The following is a 15341-nucleotide window of genomic DNA, read 5'->3' as shown; positions in this document are numbered from 1 at the left end:
AGAGGACCTATAACCACAATTTAATAAAATGCATGGTTGCCAGATTTAATTAAACCTTTTAAGTTGCAAACATTATATTACAATAATGATAATCATTACATCAACTTAATACTGTGTGAAATTGTATTTTATTTATTTATTTATTTTTTTAATTATAAGATTAAGACATAGAAACAGTGAAATTTGATAAACTTTGGAAATTGGGCAGTGCATTAATAGTTACTAACCTGCTTTGAAAGGACTGACCATTTATTAAAAACATTTATTCTCCATATCCAGTCCTATGCAATGTTTAATGCTATTATGTTTGACATTTAAAGGAGTTTGTGATATGTTTTGTGGTTACCATTGTGCAGAAGAGTACAGCTTGTGGTTAGGTTGTGAGTGCTAGACTAAATTGTATGTAGTTCTATGAGCAATAACTGCACTAATTCCTGTGACAAGTATTATCTTACTTGTTCAATAAATGTATCTGTTAAATAAGTTATATTTTATTCTGTGCTATGCTATCTGTGATATTGAACTGATATAGATAAGATCAATTAGTTTCAGGGACACCACTACATTTATGAGTGAATTATGTTGAAACTACTTGGAAAAACTTAATTTTCTGAGTAGTGAACCTAAAAAAAATAGTCTATGCTGCAAATTAAGTTCCTATAACTCAGAGTAGTGAACATAATTTCAATAGAAGTTGTCATAACTCAAAAAGCTTGATGTAAACCATTTTTGTTAAACCAAAACATTTATTTTTAGAGTGTACTTCTTAGCACAAATATTACAAATGCTGGAATTGTACACATGCACCATTGTACAGTACAAACGATGCCAAAACAGATTATTTTAGCACTACTGACAATTAAGAAAAATGACAAGCTTTCAGATGCTGTATATCATTTGATGCAGATAACAGTAACGGTATGACTCATTTTAGATGGTATTTCCATTATGGGTTTACCAGGAAGGACATAAAGGCTATTACGTTATTCATTTGCAGAACCTCTCAGAGAGTTAATATAGCTGATTTTAAAAAGCACTCCTCTTCTGTTCTCCTGAAGGGGGTAATTGTGTCATGTTGTTGCACTGAGAGAGATTACAATCTGTTTATTGTGTCATATATGTGGTTTATATGCTCCATATTCATTATGATGTTTTTCAGCACTTTTATGTCTTTATCAAAGTACAAAAAGGGTGTAACAATTGTGAGTAAACATAAAACTGTAATTGTTTTGCATCATTACAGTTTCTCATGCTCATCTCTACAGGTGTGTCAGTTTGTGGTGGCGGTTAATGGAATGAATGTGCTGAGTCTGGACTACAGAACTGTCAGCAACCTCATCCTGACTGGTCCCAGAACAGTGGTCATGGAGGTTATGGAGGAAGGGGAATACTGAAGACAACCGCTCTATATGTTTTTTCTGTTCTTCTCTTTCTCTAGACTTTCCACAGTGAGTGTTTAATGGAATGTTCAGAGAAGTGAACTCCTGATTCCGTTCATCATTTTGATTCAAACTCATTAGTTTAAAGAGCATGACACTAATCTGTGCCTCCCATTGACTGTTACCGGTCCATGTCAGCTGAGATTGTAACTGGACAGATTATAGGGGAAAAGCAGCTGCCAAATATCATTTTTAGTAGAACCGCAGTATTTAAAATACACTTGAAAGGTAGGTTTGCAGAACCAATGCCAAACTAATACATGTGTGCCATTCAGGTGAGAGCACAATTTAGTGCTCTTTTTCGACTGTTTCCTCATTCAGAGTTTAGGCTTTGACTTTTCAAGAGTAAAGGAATACAACATTGTGTCAGGTATCTTTTTTTTAAACTTTGGTTAATTGATCGTAGTAGTGTGGTTATTTTTAAATAACTATTTTAATCCCTGTATGTCATGCTTGCGGGACTTATATATTGATAACCATCAAAATGCAGGGGACAACCAACAACAGCACTTACATACTTTCAATGAAACTTAAGAGTGAATGTTTAAAACGCTAAGCACATCTGAAAGATATGCTGTACTGTAACTCGTGTCTTTTTTTTAAAAAAAAGTGTCTTGTGGAAGTAGTTCAAATTTCCTGTCTTTTGTCTAAATGCCATCAAAAAGGCAAGTAGTTACCTGTAACTTTAATGTTAATATTATATGACAACATTAAAAATATTACTCATAAAGTGTTACGGCAGAAACAAACTCTACGCAAGTACACATACGCTCTTGCGTGGGTCTGGCGGAAACAAGCTGCAGTAACGTTACTTGAGGGCGATAGATTGCATTAATATCTCTGACTTTAAACCAGACGTGTTATTATTCAGGTAAGTTGCCATCAATTAATGAATTAGAATGAAAAAGAAATTGGCCGTAAAAAATACAATTTCCGCTCATTTACGTTTTGAGTTGAATTATGAATTGTGGCAGTCAGGCCAAAGTTCCTTTCAAGGAAAATATGTTCACTCGGCGGCCATATTTGCAACACCTCCGGGCAGCTATTTCCAGAGATTGTATAATATAGGGAGATGAGAGGGTCTGTATCTCTTACCATTGGAGAAAGCGTAACGGCTATCGTAATCACGTGCGGCACCTCTCATCAGTGCCCGCCGTTTAAAACTCCTTCTCTGCGTACCGCCAGTGGCAGAGCGTTAGCATTAGCCATTAGGCAATCCTGCAACCTTTAGCCAAAAAAGCATAACGGCTAATGCCACCAGAGGCTGTTTTTTGAATGGATGTCAATGGATGAGAGGCTTCACTATGCTGATTAAACAGCTTTTGTGGGGAAATAGCTAATCATTTAATTAATCGACAGCCTGTTTGCTAATCTTCAGCATGCTTTACACGAAACAATACTTTCGTTGGGAACTACATGTAGATTTTAGCTTGAATTTTTTTTTTTTTAAGAGAAGGCAGACTAGGGAATGTTGATGTCACTGCCATTACACGAGAGGTGCCGCACGTGATTTAGTCATTACGCTTTCTCCAATGGTAAGAAATGCAGACCTTCTCATCTCCCTGTAATATACAATCTCTGATTTCGGGCATCCAAGACCAAGTCCTGTCTATTTGAATGGGGGAATCCTGAAATCCCCAAAACTGCTTGGTGAACTCGCAATTAAATAACATATTTTATATCAGCAACAAAATCCGACATGAACCGTCCCATAAATGTTGTTTCTTATGCCAAAATAGTGTTAAAAAGCTTAGTCTAGACGAGCCAATGCGCATGTGCAATCCAATACGTGAGTCTCTGGTTTCTATGGGAACCGGAGCCTCTAACAGCAGCTACAGTGACGCAATGACTTAGTCAATCAGCGATTGGCTCTTTTACTAGGAAGGCGGGACGTCTTTGCAATGTTGTGCATTGCAGTTTCTCCCATTCATAACTAATAGGAGTGAACAGCCTTTCTGTATCTATAGACTTTGGTCATGCTATCATTCTCATTAAAGGCCCAGATAGCACACGTACGTCTGCAAGATGTCTGTTAAAGATCACTTCATCTGGAATGCATCTGCTGTTTACAAACATCTGATAGATGTCTTTAAGATGTCAGTTTTACATACATTCTAAATCATAAACATCTTAAAGATGTCTTCTAAACGTCTATTTGACATCTGACAGGAAACGTCCTATAGACGTATTGCAGATGAGCAAACCACTAAAAAATATGTCTTCCAGACGTAAACACACACATCAAATAGACGTCTCCGAGATGTACGTGTGCCATCAGGGGGGTTAGTTCACCCAAAAATGAAAATTCTGTTATTTATTACTCACTCTCATGCCGTTCCACACCCGTAAGACCTTTGTTAATCTTCGGAACACAAATTAAGATAGTTTTGTTGAAATGGCTCAGTGAGGCTTCCATAGCCAGCAATGACACTTCCTCTCTCAAGATCCATTAATGTACTAAAAACATATTTAAATCAGTTCATGTGAGTACAGTGGTTCAATATTAATATTCTAAAGCGACAAGAATATTTTTGGTGCGCCAAAAAAACTAAAAAACGACTTATTTAGTGATGGCCGATTTCAAAACACTGCTTCAGGAAGCTTCTGAGCGTTATGATTCTTCTGTGTCGAATCATGATTCGGATCGCGTGTCAAACCGCCAAAATGCTGAAATCACGAACGTTCAAAACGTGAATGTTTTTGTGTTAACTTGAGAACATATTAAAGACCATATAACTTAACATTCTATTAATGTTTTTGTTCAAAACTTTGAGAGAACCTTGTCAGAACGTTAGACAAGTCTTGAGAACGTTCCCTGTTCGCTGGGGAGACATTTTGGAACACAAGAAGTAGGCTACGCTCCTGCTTTCACGTACTTGCATAGAGTTGTTGTTTTTTTGGTCTTATTGTTTTAACTGTAAGACTTACTGCAATGAAAAAACTTAGAATAGTCATAGAGTAGTAGTATGTTTATAGAGTATAATGCAATAAAAAGACAGACAATGAACTGACTCACCAAATTTTTGTTTAAGAAATACATTTGTAATACTATACAAGGATTTATTAGGCAAATGGGAAATATACAGTAGTGCAGTATGTGCGAACTCCCGCATGTGTATTGCTAAGTAGTTATCTGTGCAAGAATGACACAATATGATATCATCTATTAACCTATGTGCTCATCTTCCACACATTCCTCACTGCAGATACTACATTTTTGCAGGATGATTATTGTGCAATTGTACTTATTCGTATTGATGAGAACGACAATAACATTCACATGATAATCTTTTGTTTTAATTGAAAGTTTTAATCTTCTGCCTTAATGACCTGTAGTGCTGCTAATTCTCACGGCTGGTCACGCAACGTCTCTTATTATAAAGGATATACCATGTCCTTTATTAAAGACAGTAGGCTAAGTGAAGATTTTGGGGGTGATCATGACAATCATCATCAGGGTAGTCTGTTAAATACTGGTCCAGATATGTGCAACATATTCCCCACTTAGGGGAAGTATAAGCTAATCTAATAATCGTATAGTCTATTCTGAAATAGAATATAACGTCGAGTTTTATTCAAAACTCTTTGAGTGTAACTGAGTTCAATGCACGTGTCTGTACAAGGAAGTAAGCTCATGGTACCATATTGCCTATTTGTATTTCTTCGTGCAGCTCTAAATCATGATTATGTGTGTTTTGATTAATGGCTTATTAAACGCCTTGATTTCATTAAAAAAAAAAAAGGCTTCTGTCTTCTGTGTCTTAAATCTACATAATTCACACAAATCTGTCTATGGCACATGATTATAGATAACATTTTTTATATATTTCTAATTTAATTTTATTAAAAAAAATTATCTGTAACACATTTTCGATCTGACATATGGACTCCACAGGTTATAAAACTTAAAATATTCTGTTTATTTACATTTTTTTAATTAAAATGGAAATGCCAGATTTGTAATGTGGCCTGACTTTTGCACCCCACTGTATACTATTGTATCAATCTGTATCTACCACATATTCATAACCAGAGACAATAACCACATTCACTTTGTGTAAAGGGATGACGTAATGCTGTTGACTTGAATTATTTAGGTTTTCTAGTGCCACCTGTTGGTTAAAGATATTTTGCGCATTTTATTAACATTCAAGCTCCGAACGTTATAAACAGCCTATAACTTTTTCAAATTAAGATGCTGTAAGATTTTTTTAGATCTTTATTTTTTGGGGGGCTCATAGTTCTTTAAGGTTAAGGTTCTGAGTAAAAATGCTTGTCCAGTTCTATATCGAATCGCTAGAGGTCAGTGTTACTCTATCCCTCGTCTAATACGACGCTTCTCTTTAGTTCTGTGGTATTAAAAGTTCAGGTATTGTTCGTCAGCAGCCAGCACAATGTCAAGATGTCATTCCTTTTAAAATAAATTGACCTTCTGAGGAATCTTCTTTGTCAAAAACAGGTTATAAATGTTCCACGTTTGTTATTTCCTACCAATATGATTCTTACTGAGACAATACATCATTCCAATTCCTATTAAATGCTCTTCTATTTTAGTATATTAATCTTACCTGATGTCTGAATGAAACATACTGTAACAATATTATTTTTCCTCCTTTTTACTTAAAGCACAGCTTAAGTTTACTCTGGCTGTAGGAGTAGACGATGTGAGTGTTGATAGAATGTGTGTGTTTTTTTAGAGCAAAAGAAGACCTTGGGTAATTCCCATCTCACTAAATGAGGTAAGAGCAGACAGACAGACGTTTAACCTCTGTCTTCAGTCAACCATCACCCTGTTAAGGCTGTTACTCGGGTTTAATAAGTAATACAGAATCGTTTTTTCTCTGTTCATTGTTGAGGATCTAATGATATTCAATCATTTTAATCACATCCGACAAGATAATATTTACGAGATGTGATTAGAACAAATAAATCATGATTATTGTGAATTAATTTAATGGGTGACTATAAACTATGCAAAAGAACAGAAGTGCAACAAGTGCATCATTCAACTGCAGAAACATATCTGAAGTGAAGATTAAGTGCTTTAGATCAGCCACATTTTTCTACTTAAGTGACCATGCAAAGGTTTATCTCCTAAAGCAATGTTCTGCTGCTGATTCCCCGAAGTGGGAGGGGAAGGGAGTCTAGATGCTTTCTTAGTTCAATATGCCACACAGTTCAGTGACAACTGATGAAAGAATCTTATCAGATGCCAACTGCTTCTTCCTTGGTAATCCTTCAGTCTTACTCCACAGCTCAAACCTGCTTGTTTATAATAAATAAAAAAAAAAATACATTGCCATATTACTTTTACAAATTGATATTTTCAGTCATATAATATTAACACTATGCATTTATCTACTTACCTTAATAATAAATAATTCATTATTATTTCTATAGACCTTACGTAGCCACGCCCGTTTTAAGCGCTGCTCTAGTGTCTTTTGGTTTGTGTTTCCACAGTGTGAAGGTAAGATCTTACGGATTTATGAATGAACCGCTCATTTTAAAATCTAACATTTGTTATGACATCTGCTTCAAATATTACATTGTTCATAATAACTTTCGTTAACTCTACAATAAGTAAATCCACTTCACTAGCTAATTACTCTTTGACAGTGATGCCATAGAAATATACAGAGCTACCGCACTTTTTTTTTAATTTTTTTATTTTTTTTGGCACAAAAGGCCTCACAGAGAGAAAAATTTGGATATTTCTGCCTCGATGCTTCCGAGTTCATATTGTAGAAGAAGTCTCAGATCTCAGGAAATGAAGACCACTTTTATGAGCACAGAACATTGCCCAAACCATTTATGCAAGGTTGACCAACAGCACAGTTATGCACACTGATTACCTTCACAGACCGTCTGTGGAAAATATTAACCTTTTGTGTTAATGATGAATCTTTTGTGAAACCTCCTCACGGGCAAGTAAGATGAGAGGACTTGCCAAATCTTAAAAATAAGTCTAACAAGGGCAAGACTCATCATCCCCTTCATACTACTCAAAAAAAGTCTGGCAACCAGCCAGATTTACATGAATATGCAAACCCGAGCTGTATTCCATGTCCTTCCAAGTTTGCTAAGGTATGCCATAGGCTTATTAAATAAACACTGAGATAAGCATTCTCACAAATGGTTACTGAAGATAAAGAGGCTGAAATTTCAAAGATCGATATGCACTGGAATAGTCCGTGCCACGGCCGTGACCCCTGCAAAGCCTGTGAGATTGTTAGCATTTGATGTTTTTTAAAACCTTTATTCCTAAAGACCTTTGTTCGTCTTTGAGAGGTGTGTCTATTTTGCTACCATATGAATCTCTACAATTCAAACACTGTGTGTGTGAAAACTGCCTTTATGTGCAAGCGCGCATCTGCTTGTCTACATGAACTGCTCTTTCCTGTATCCCCAGGGTCTTGCAGACTCCTCAACGCCATCATCTTTTGCCGTATCCCACGGTTAATTAGAAGTCGCTGAGTAATATAAGGTTCCTTTGGAGCCTGCTGAATGAACCCACTGATTAGCCCACAATGCCTCATTACGCTTGGCCTTGTCATTTGGGAATAAGCCATTCAGAGTTAAAGAGCTTACAGCCACTGCATATCGGCATCCAGGTGTCACCGTTCTAGTCCCGCGCCGACTGTACATTGAAGTTGATAAATGCTGTATATGCTGCAAGCTGGGCTGCTTTCAATGAGCCATTTATTCTGTGAATAAGATTTTGAAAATCTATAAGATTCTCTTAAATTTGAAATCAAAATGTCCTCTTTCTTTTGAAGGATGAGTTTGCGGTAAAGTGCTGTAAACATTCCTGCACTATAAGGCTCGATAATAAACAAGAGACCTGTCCTCGGGAGAGATTCAAAGTAGTTTGAAACACTTTTCAGAGATATTTACATAGTGTCATTGGTTGTAAATTGATATTCGGCAGTCGTATTTGTTTGTACTGAAGTCAACAGTGTGAACATAAACATACATTAAATTAGCATAACCTTCAAAATTATGGTGAAGGATCATATGGTGGGGTTTCATGAGCCCTTGATCATCTTTGTAATGTATTTACTCATCAGATGAGTCATGCAAATGTAGCGGTTCATTCAGACTGCAAATCTGCAGTCTCGTGTGAAGTGCCGCCATTGTGATGGCCCATGGCAATCAAATAATGAATAATGATAGTCAAATATTCTTTCATCCCCATAACCAAGCAATATGCAATGTGGATTACAAGAATCTGGCTTTGGTTTTTATGAAACCTTGGACAAGAGAACACCTGTTTAATACTAGTGTGAATTTGGTGGATTTCTACAATGTCGAGGTGTTGGGTAGTGCAGAGGACTTCCAAAATAACATTGCACTCTGGAATCTGTCCAATCAGCAACCTGCACACAGTAAGAAACATTTCACGCACAGTCTCACACATCTTTCACATCTCCTCATTTCAACACGTTTTGTGTACATTCGGATAGCTTTGTTCCCTGCTCAACTTGGACTGATAGGCTATAAGAAGGTACAGGTGTTACTGAAGGGATAAAAAGTTCCTCCAAGACGTGTTTGGAAATCTTTCTCGGTATGGTAGGAGAGAATAGAACACAATGTAATACAATATGTTTCATAGCTTTAAGGTTTGAAAACCTGAAAAGAAGTAACAAAAAGATTGTATGTATGTGTTATAAATGTATGTAATAAATGTATATATTTTTTATTCTGGCTTGATTTTATAACATCATACACAGCAAAATCCCCAGAGTTAAATCAACTCTGCTCAGATTACATATGGTCCCTCTCTATATAGTGTTAAAGTAACACTGAAGCAGAGTTATTGATTGAGCATTAGTGATGAACACCTGCTGTTAACCAGCATAATCACTGAAGAGAATCACAATAACTACAAAGGACTTCCAGCCACAGCCTTAGACGAAATCAACTGAAGATAGAAGACATTAAATCTCTCAAGATCTGATTAAACAACTCCACAAACAGCATATTATCTCATTAATTTTAGCTCTGTTTCAGTGTTATTTTAACTCTATGTAGAGAGAGTAAGGAGATATTCTCTGAGCAGAGTTGATTTAACTCTGGGGATTTTACTGTGTACATCAACATAGTGCAAAATAGTATTAAAATTCATTGCTTTGTTATGAGAAGGAATGTCCGGAAAAAAATAATTTCATTGATGTCATTCAGAGTAACCAATATAAGTCATGCGGTCAATATCATGTGACAAGATGTGACATCATTCAGACACCTGCAAAGGATCACATGGTTGTGAAACAAAGTAACTAACTCTCTTTTAACTATTTGAAAAATTCATTTTTCACTTGCTCATACGTATGTCCAGAAACATCAGGTCATTCGATACAACCGTTATAAAACATGGAAAATGTTGTAATATCTGAAAAACTTGTAATAAATACAAAATGGTTGATTGTCCCTTTGTTAGTATTGTTTGAAAATATCGTCATTTGGTATAACCAAATGTGTCATTTGGTATAACCAAATGTGTCATGCCGAAATTTTGGTTAAACCGAATGACTTTTTTGGTAACAAATTTGGTCCAGCTTGTAAAAAATGACAAAAACAGTGTTAATTGATTATAAAAACCACATAATCTCATTGTTAACACTTAATAAAACTTCAAATTAACTATATCTCCATTATGTTTTTTTACACTTTTAAAATCTTCTTTGTCAATGACCCATATCTAGCCTATAGTTTCTGTTTTTTTTTTTTTTTTTTTTTTTTTTTCTGAAGGGCGCTATTGTAGGCAACAAAGTATAATATTGTCATTATATGTCACTTTGTTAAATAGTTATTTAGGCTATACCTACATATCACACACACACACATACACAAAATGTTGTTTAAAAAGTTTGGTTAACTGTGACAGGGGCGGGAAAAGTAGCCTTCTTATTTGGTTTTGCTAGACGAAACAGATAAAGTCTCACACAATACTGAAAATAATTCCTATAAAATCAAATGTAGCCGAATAATTGCGCACATTTATGATTCAACTAATCTGGCTTAATAAAATATCATCCATCATCCCGGTGTAGGCGTTATGATTGTTAATTACAGTTGCATTCCCTTGAAATGTAATGAAAATGGATTTTTTTTGGCTGCGCTGAACTGCCTCCGTGTAGGCAGGATCAAGTATTTGAGAAGGGCTCTTGATTGTCGTGAGATCATTCGTCGTCTGTCCAGTGGCTGCAATTGGTCGCATGAACGTTTTTTCCCCCCGAAGACTCAAGACTAAAGGATGAAATGAGGTGCAGAGCTGAAGAGCTAAAGGAATGGGCGAGTAAGGACAGACGAAACACGCACACGGAGAGCGCTGTGATCTGTCTGACTGACGCCAAGAGAAGATACGAGTGAAGTCTGATCATCACAAGACGCGGGAATTTGGATCACATTTAGATCAAGAGGATTTCACTGAAGCGAATGGTGTGAAAGGTAAGACTGCTGTATGATTTATTATTTTATACTCTCACTTAATTCCATTATCTCATCTGCGTTTTATTAGAACAAGGAGAATTAATCTAGAAAGAGCGTCAAAAAGACGAAAATACTTGCGACATTTTTTCACTATTTTGCCACTTTATTTTTCATTTTTATATATTTGCTTGAATGTGTCTAAAAAGTATAATCTCTTTTTGTTCTATTCATTTATTACACGCCATATAGGCTACTTTAAAGTGCGTTTGAGGGCATATTTAGCCTATAGCTATTTTATATTATTTTCTCGTAAAATATTTCCTCAACTAACGTAGCCTAAACAGAAGCACACAGAACTTATAGTTAGATTATAGCTAGATTTCTAGTTCCATATAAGTTTTGTAACCTATTATTATTATTAAAAATCTAGGGATGTCCCAAACACCTCCGATGTTGATGTATCCTACATCTATTTTTAAATTTAGCGCGTTTCATCTTTACTGTGTTGTTGAGAATAGAAATGAAGCCAAGGTGAATGCTTGATGTTTATTTCAGGATTCAGGATTCAGTAGCAGGTGAAACAGATAGAAGAGAGAGAGAGAGAGAGAGAGAGAGAGAGGGACAAAGACACATGCAAGGGAATTTATCAATGCATTGGGCTCTACTTTTAGTTCAAATATTTGACTGATATGAAATGCTCAGTTCATTAATAGCATGCCTTTTTTTCTAATTTTACAGAATCAAAAAGCATGCTTCAATGCAAATTACCAGTTAAATATTGTGATGGACAACCATGTGCAATCCAAACAAGCTTTAATTTAAACAATGTCCATTTGAAACAGCATATCATGCACTAGAGCATTGTATTGTTTCCCAAACATATGAGAAGAATAAGCCATCTGTGTCACAACAGCTGAGGAAACCTGACTTAGTGAACTACATACCATAGACTGCAGCTAACCAGCATAATCTCTTGACCCTAATTTAGACCACTGTTTAAGTTAAGTGGGGGTGCCCTCTTGAACAAGCCTGGGCGGCTTCCTTTCTAAACGCACGTCAGCCTTCTTATCCGACATGAATGACAGGAGCTGTAGTGTCCTGCTTGTTCTCAGGAACAACAATGGTCCTCAGGAAGCACTTCTCACTGGCTGTCCATCAAAACTCAACAAAGTCTTTACTGTTCTTGACCCATAGAGACATCCCTCCCTCCCTGTGTTTCTGAAATCCCCCTGAGGCTACACGGCTTCAGTGAATTCCTCCACTCACTTGCTGTTTCTGTCCCTCTGTAGGTTCAGGGCAAAGCATCACTCACACAGCTATAAGGATGCAGGTGTCGGGATCGAGGATTAAGCTGTGGTGTCCGCTTATCTCGCTGGCACTGATTCAGTTTTTAGCCCCTGTTTCTGCTCAAGGTAATTGCTGTCTTCATGGTTCTGAATTGGCATTTTGCTCTGGTGTATTGTGTCATTGTGTAAAATATGAGATGTTGTCCTTATCATTCAGTGTAAAATTTTGAAGGCAACTGGTTAGGCTACATCTGATTGTGATTTGAAAAAAAAGAAAAAAAAAAAGGAACATTTGACCCTTCATGCACTTTTACATCTCCTAAGAGGACCCATTTCAGTGTAATGCCTCTCAGTAAGAAGGTAAAAAGGACTAAAGTGAGTCTTGAGGGTTTTCGATGGGATGGAGATGTGGAAAAGCATTTAGACGAACATCAGAGGGGACCACAATGATAATATCCCTCAAGGCAGCTTAAAGGCTTAAGTTTCACATTCCTCCCGGGCCCTGGAGTGAAAGGTGGAGTCTGGATCATCTGGAGTGGGAGTTACTGTTCGGAAGATAAAGTTTGGATTACTCTCTGAATTGTTTTTTTTTTTACTCTTCCTCCCAGACCAGCACTTGTGTGATGGGCAGGTGTAGTTTTTAAATTTATGCTGCCTAGACAGGTTATTTCCATCCCTAAAAGCGCTGAAAGCTGTTGTTGCGATTTTAAACTGCTCAGTGGTGCAGCTGAATAGGAAAAAACAAACTAAAGACAACTTTTAGTTGAAGGAATATTCTAGGTTAAATACCAGTTAAGATGAATCAACAGCACTTGTGGGATAATGTTCATGATTACCATAAAAATGAATTTCTACTTGTTGCTCCTTATAAAAAAGCAAAAATCTGAGTTGCAATGAGGCAGTTACAATGGAAGTGAATGGGACAAATCCATAAATGTAAAAAAAAAAACTCAATCACTGCTTCTGAAATCACATACTGAGTTGGTAGTATGTCTGGTGAAGAACTTGCTTTTTGACAGTTAAAAAAGTATGTTCTATTTCTATATAGTATTAAAGGGTTAGTTCACCCCAAAATGAAAATTCTGTCATTAATTACTCACCCTTGTGTCGTTCCAAACATTTGTTCATCTTCGGAACACAAATGAAGATCTTTTTGATGAAATCTGAGAGATGTCTATTCCTTCATTGACTGCCTTTGCAACTGACACTTTGACGCTTCAAAAAATTCATAAAAAGTCAGAAAACGAATCCATAAGAATCGAGTGGTTTAGTCCAGATTTCTTTTAAGAGACTTGATTGCTTTATATGACGAACAGATTTAATTTAGGCTTTTACTCACATGTAAACATCAGCGAACATAAGCAGAAGATCAACCTAAACTGAATGACGCACATGTACAAACCTCTTCCAAAAGCTCAAACACACGAGAGTGAACCTCATTGGTTAAGCAGCACATTTGAGCTTTACTAACATTTATTATTGCTTAATAATGACTTATTTTTGTGTGGTTCCTTCACAATCCTATTGCCTCGAAAGACGTAATTCAGGGGACCTGTTACCACAACTTAAATAAATGCGTGGTTGCAAGTTAAAAATTCTAATTTATTGTTTTAATTAAACCTTTTAAGCTGCAAACATTATTTTGAAGAGTTCTGTTGATATAATAATGTTGATCATTACATCAACTTAATATCATCTGTAATTTGATTGGCTTTTAAAAATAAAATAAAAATAGGTTGTAGTAACTTAATGAAATTGTCTTGCTAATTTCGGAAATTAGGCTGTGGACTTGTAGTTTCCTGCATGCTTTGCATAGGACTGGAGAATAAATGTTGAAATCAAGTGTTCGTTTGTTTTTAGTGAAGGGAAAGACCTGCTAGTGTTTAATGCTGTTATGTTTGACATTTAAAAGTGTTTCTGTGTTGAAGTTTTTTGTGTTTACTATTGTGCTGAAGAGTACTTGAAGGTAAACACTACATTGACTCTATAAACAATGACTATGCTAATGCCAATGACAAGTAATATCTTACTTGTTTATTAAATATACATGTTAAATAAGTTATGCTAACATGTGCTATGATAGCTGTTGATTTGAACTGAAATGGATAAGATTGATTCACTCCAGTGTTACAACTCTGGTTTGAGTAATCAACTTAAAAATTTTGTTTACGCTACAAATTATTAAGTTCCTCTAACTCAATGTAGCTTGTTGAATGTAAATTCTGAACGCAAATTCAAAGTTCAGTGCATGATTTGTAAACTACAATATTTTGCATCATATAAGCAACTTCATATGCATGGCTGTTCTGACACAGTAAACTTGCTCGGTCGCTCACCTGGTACGGCAAATAAATTTTATCTCACGTTTGCTTTATTGGTTAGGTTTAGAGTAATCTCGCGTAGCCAGACCTTCAGACTGATGGCAGAAGGTCTGGACTCCATAGCGGCTTTCATTGGCCAGGGACCGCCCAGAGGCTGTCTGACTGACATGTAAAGCAACCAATCGTAGTTTGTTTTGTTCAGCTTCATGTTTAGGGGCGTGAAAATCTAAAGTCGATTTGCCTACAATAATGGACCGGCGTGTGCAACTCTTGGATGTATTTTAAACAGTCTGTTCTGTGAACTTCGCACACTTCACATACATTTGGAAAATCCAATCCCGGAAGTCCTTTTGAATTCAAACAATCACGACGACAGTATTGTTTCCAGTTTTGCGTTCTATATGGATCAGACGTTCAGCCAGTGGTCTGGGGGTGTAAAGCCTGAGCCCGAGACTAGGTTTAGGGTAGAGTTTAGTATAGGTGGTACATTTTAATCAAATTCAATAAAGCATTAACCTTTTAGTGCCCGTCATTTCAAAACTTCAAAAATTTACAACAGCTAATGTAAAAATTTGTTGTCACATTTATGTGAAAATATTTTTTGTGCTAATCAACACTATGCCACAGATCGACTGAGCTTAACTTAGCTTTTTGATCCTGCCATATATCTTTAACATGACACAGACGTATAGAAAGCATTTGTGTTTGTGGGTACTTGAAGCGTTGGAGTGAAAATGCTTGCAATTGCTGACAATGCCCTGCTGAGAATGAATGGGCAGAAGCAGACAGTGATACAAAAGCGTTTTGAAGCGGTATGATGAGACATTATGAGAGTGTTTTGGAAGGGTATTTATTGTGATGAA

General features: G+C 36.2%; 2 protein-coding genes across 7 annotated transcripts in view; both read left to right on the top strand.

The window, feature by feature from the left end:
* Window positions 1-5173, top strand: part of deptor (DEP domain containing MTOR-interacting protein) — a 39634-nt gene extending 34461 nt beyond the window's left edge. For both annotated transcript variants that reach the window (XM_067402660.1, XM_067402652.1), the window contains one exon: window positions 1266-5173. In XM_067402660.1, the coding sequence (XP_067258761.1) occupies window positions 1266-1394 (129 nt within the window). In that variant the 3' untranslated portion in view covers window positions 1395-5173. The remainder of the gene's footprint in view (window positions 1-1265) is intronic.
* A 5456-nt stretch (window positions 5174-10629) lies between these two features.
* The window catches only part of col14a1a (collagen, type XIV, alpha 1a), a 173418-nt gene continuing 168706 nt past the window's right edge, over window positions 10630-15341 (top strand). For all 5 annotated transcript variants that reach the window (XR_010896578.1, XM_067402626.1, XM_067402607.1 and 2 more), the window contains exons 1-2: window positions 10630-10889; window positions 12161-12283. Coding sequence is in view for 4 of the 5 variants with exons in the window: in XM_067402626.1 (XP_067258727.1) it covers window positions 12196-12283 (88 nt within the window). In the remaining variant the exon portion in view is untranslated. The remainder of the gene's footprint in view (window positions 10890-12160; window positions 12284-15341) is intronic.

This window comes from Chanodichthys erythropterus, chromosome 2, assembly GCF_024489055.1.
Source record: "Chanodichthys erythropterus isolate Z2021 chromosome 2, ASM2448905v1, whole genome shotgun sequence".
In the NCBI taxonomy this organism is placed as follows: domain Eukaryota; kingdom Metazoa; phylum Chordata; class Actinopteri; order Cypriniformes; family Xenocyprididae; genus Chanodichthys; species Chanodichthys erythropterus.
Note: the sequence above shows the minus strand (reverse complement) of the source record. Positions and strands in the feature narration are given on the sequence as shown.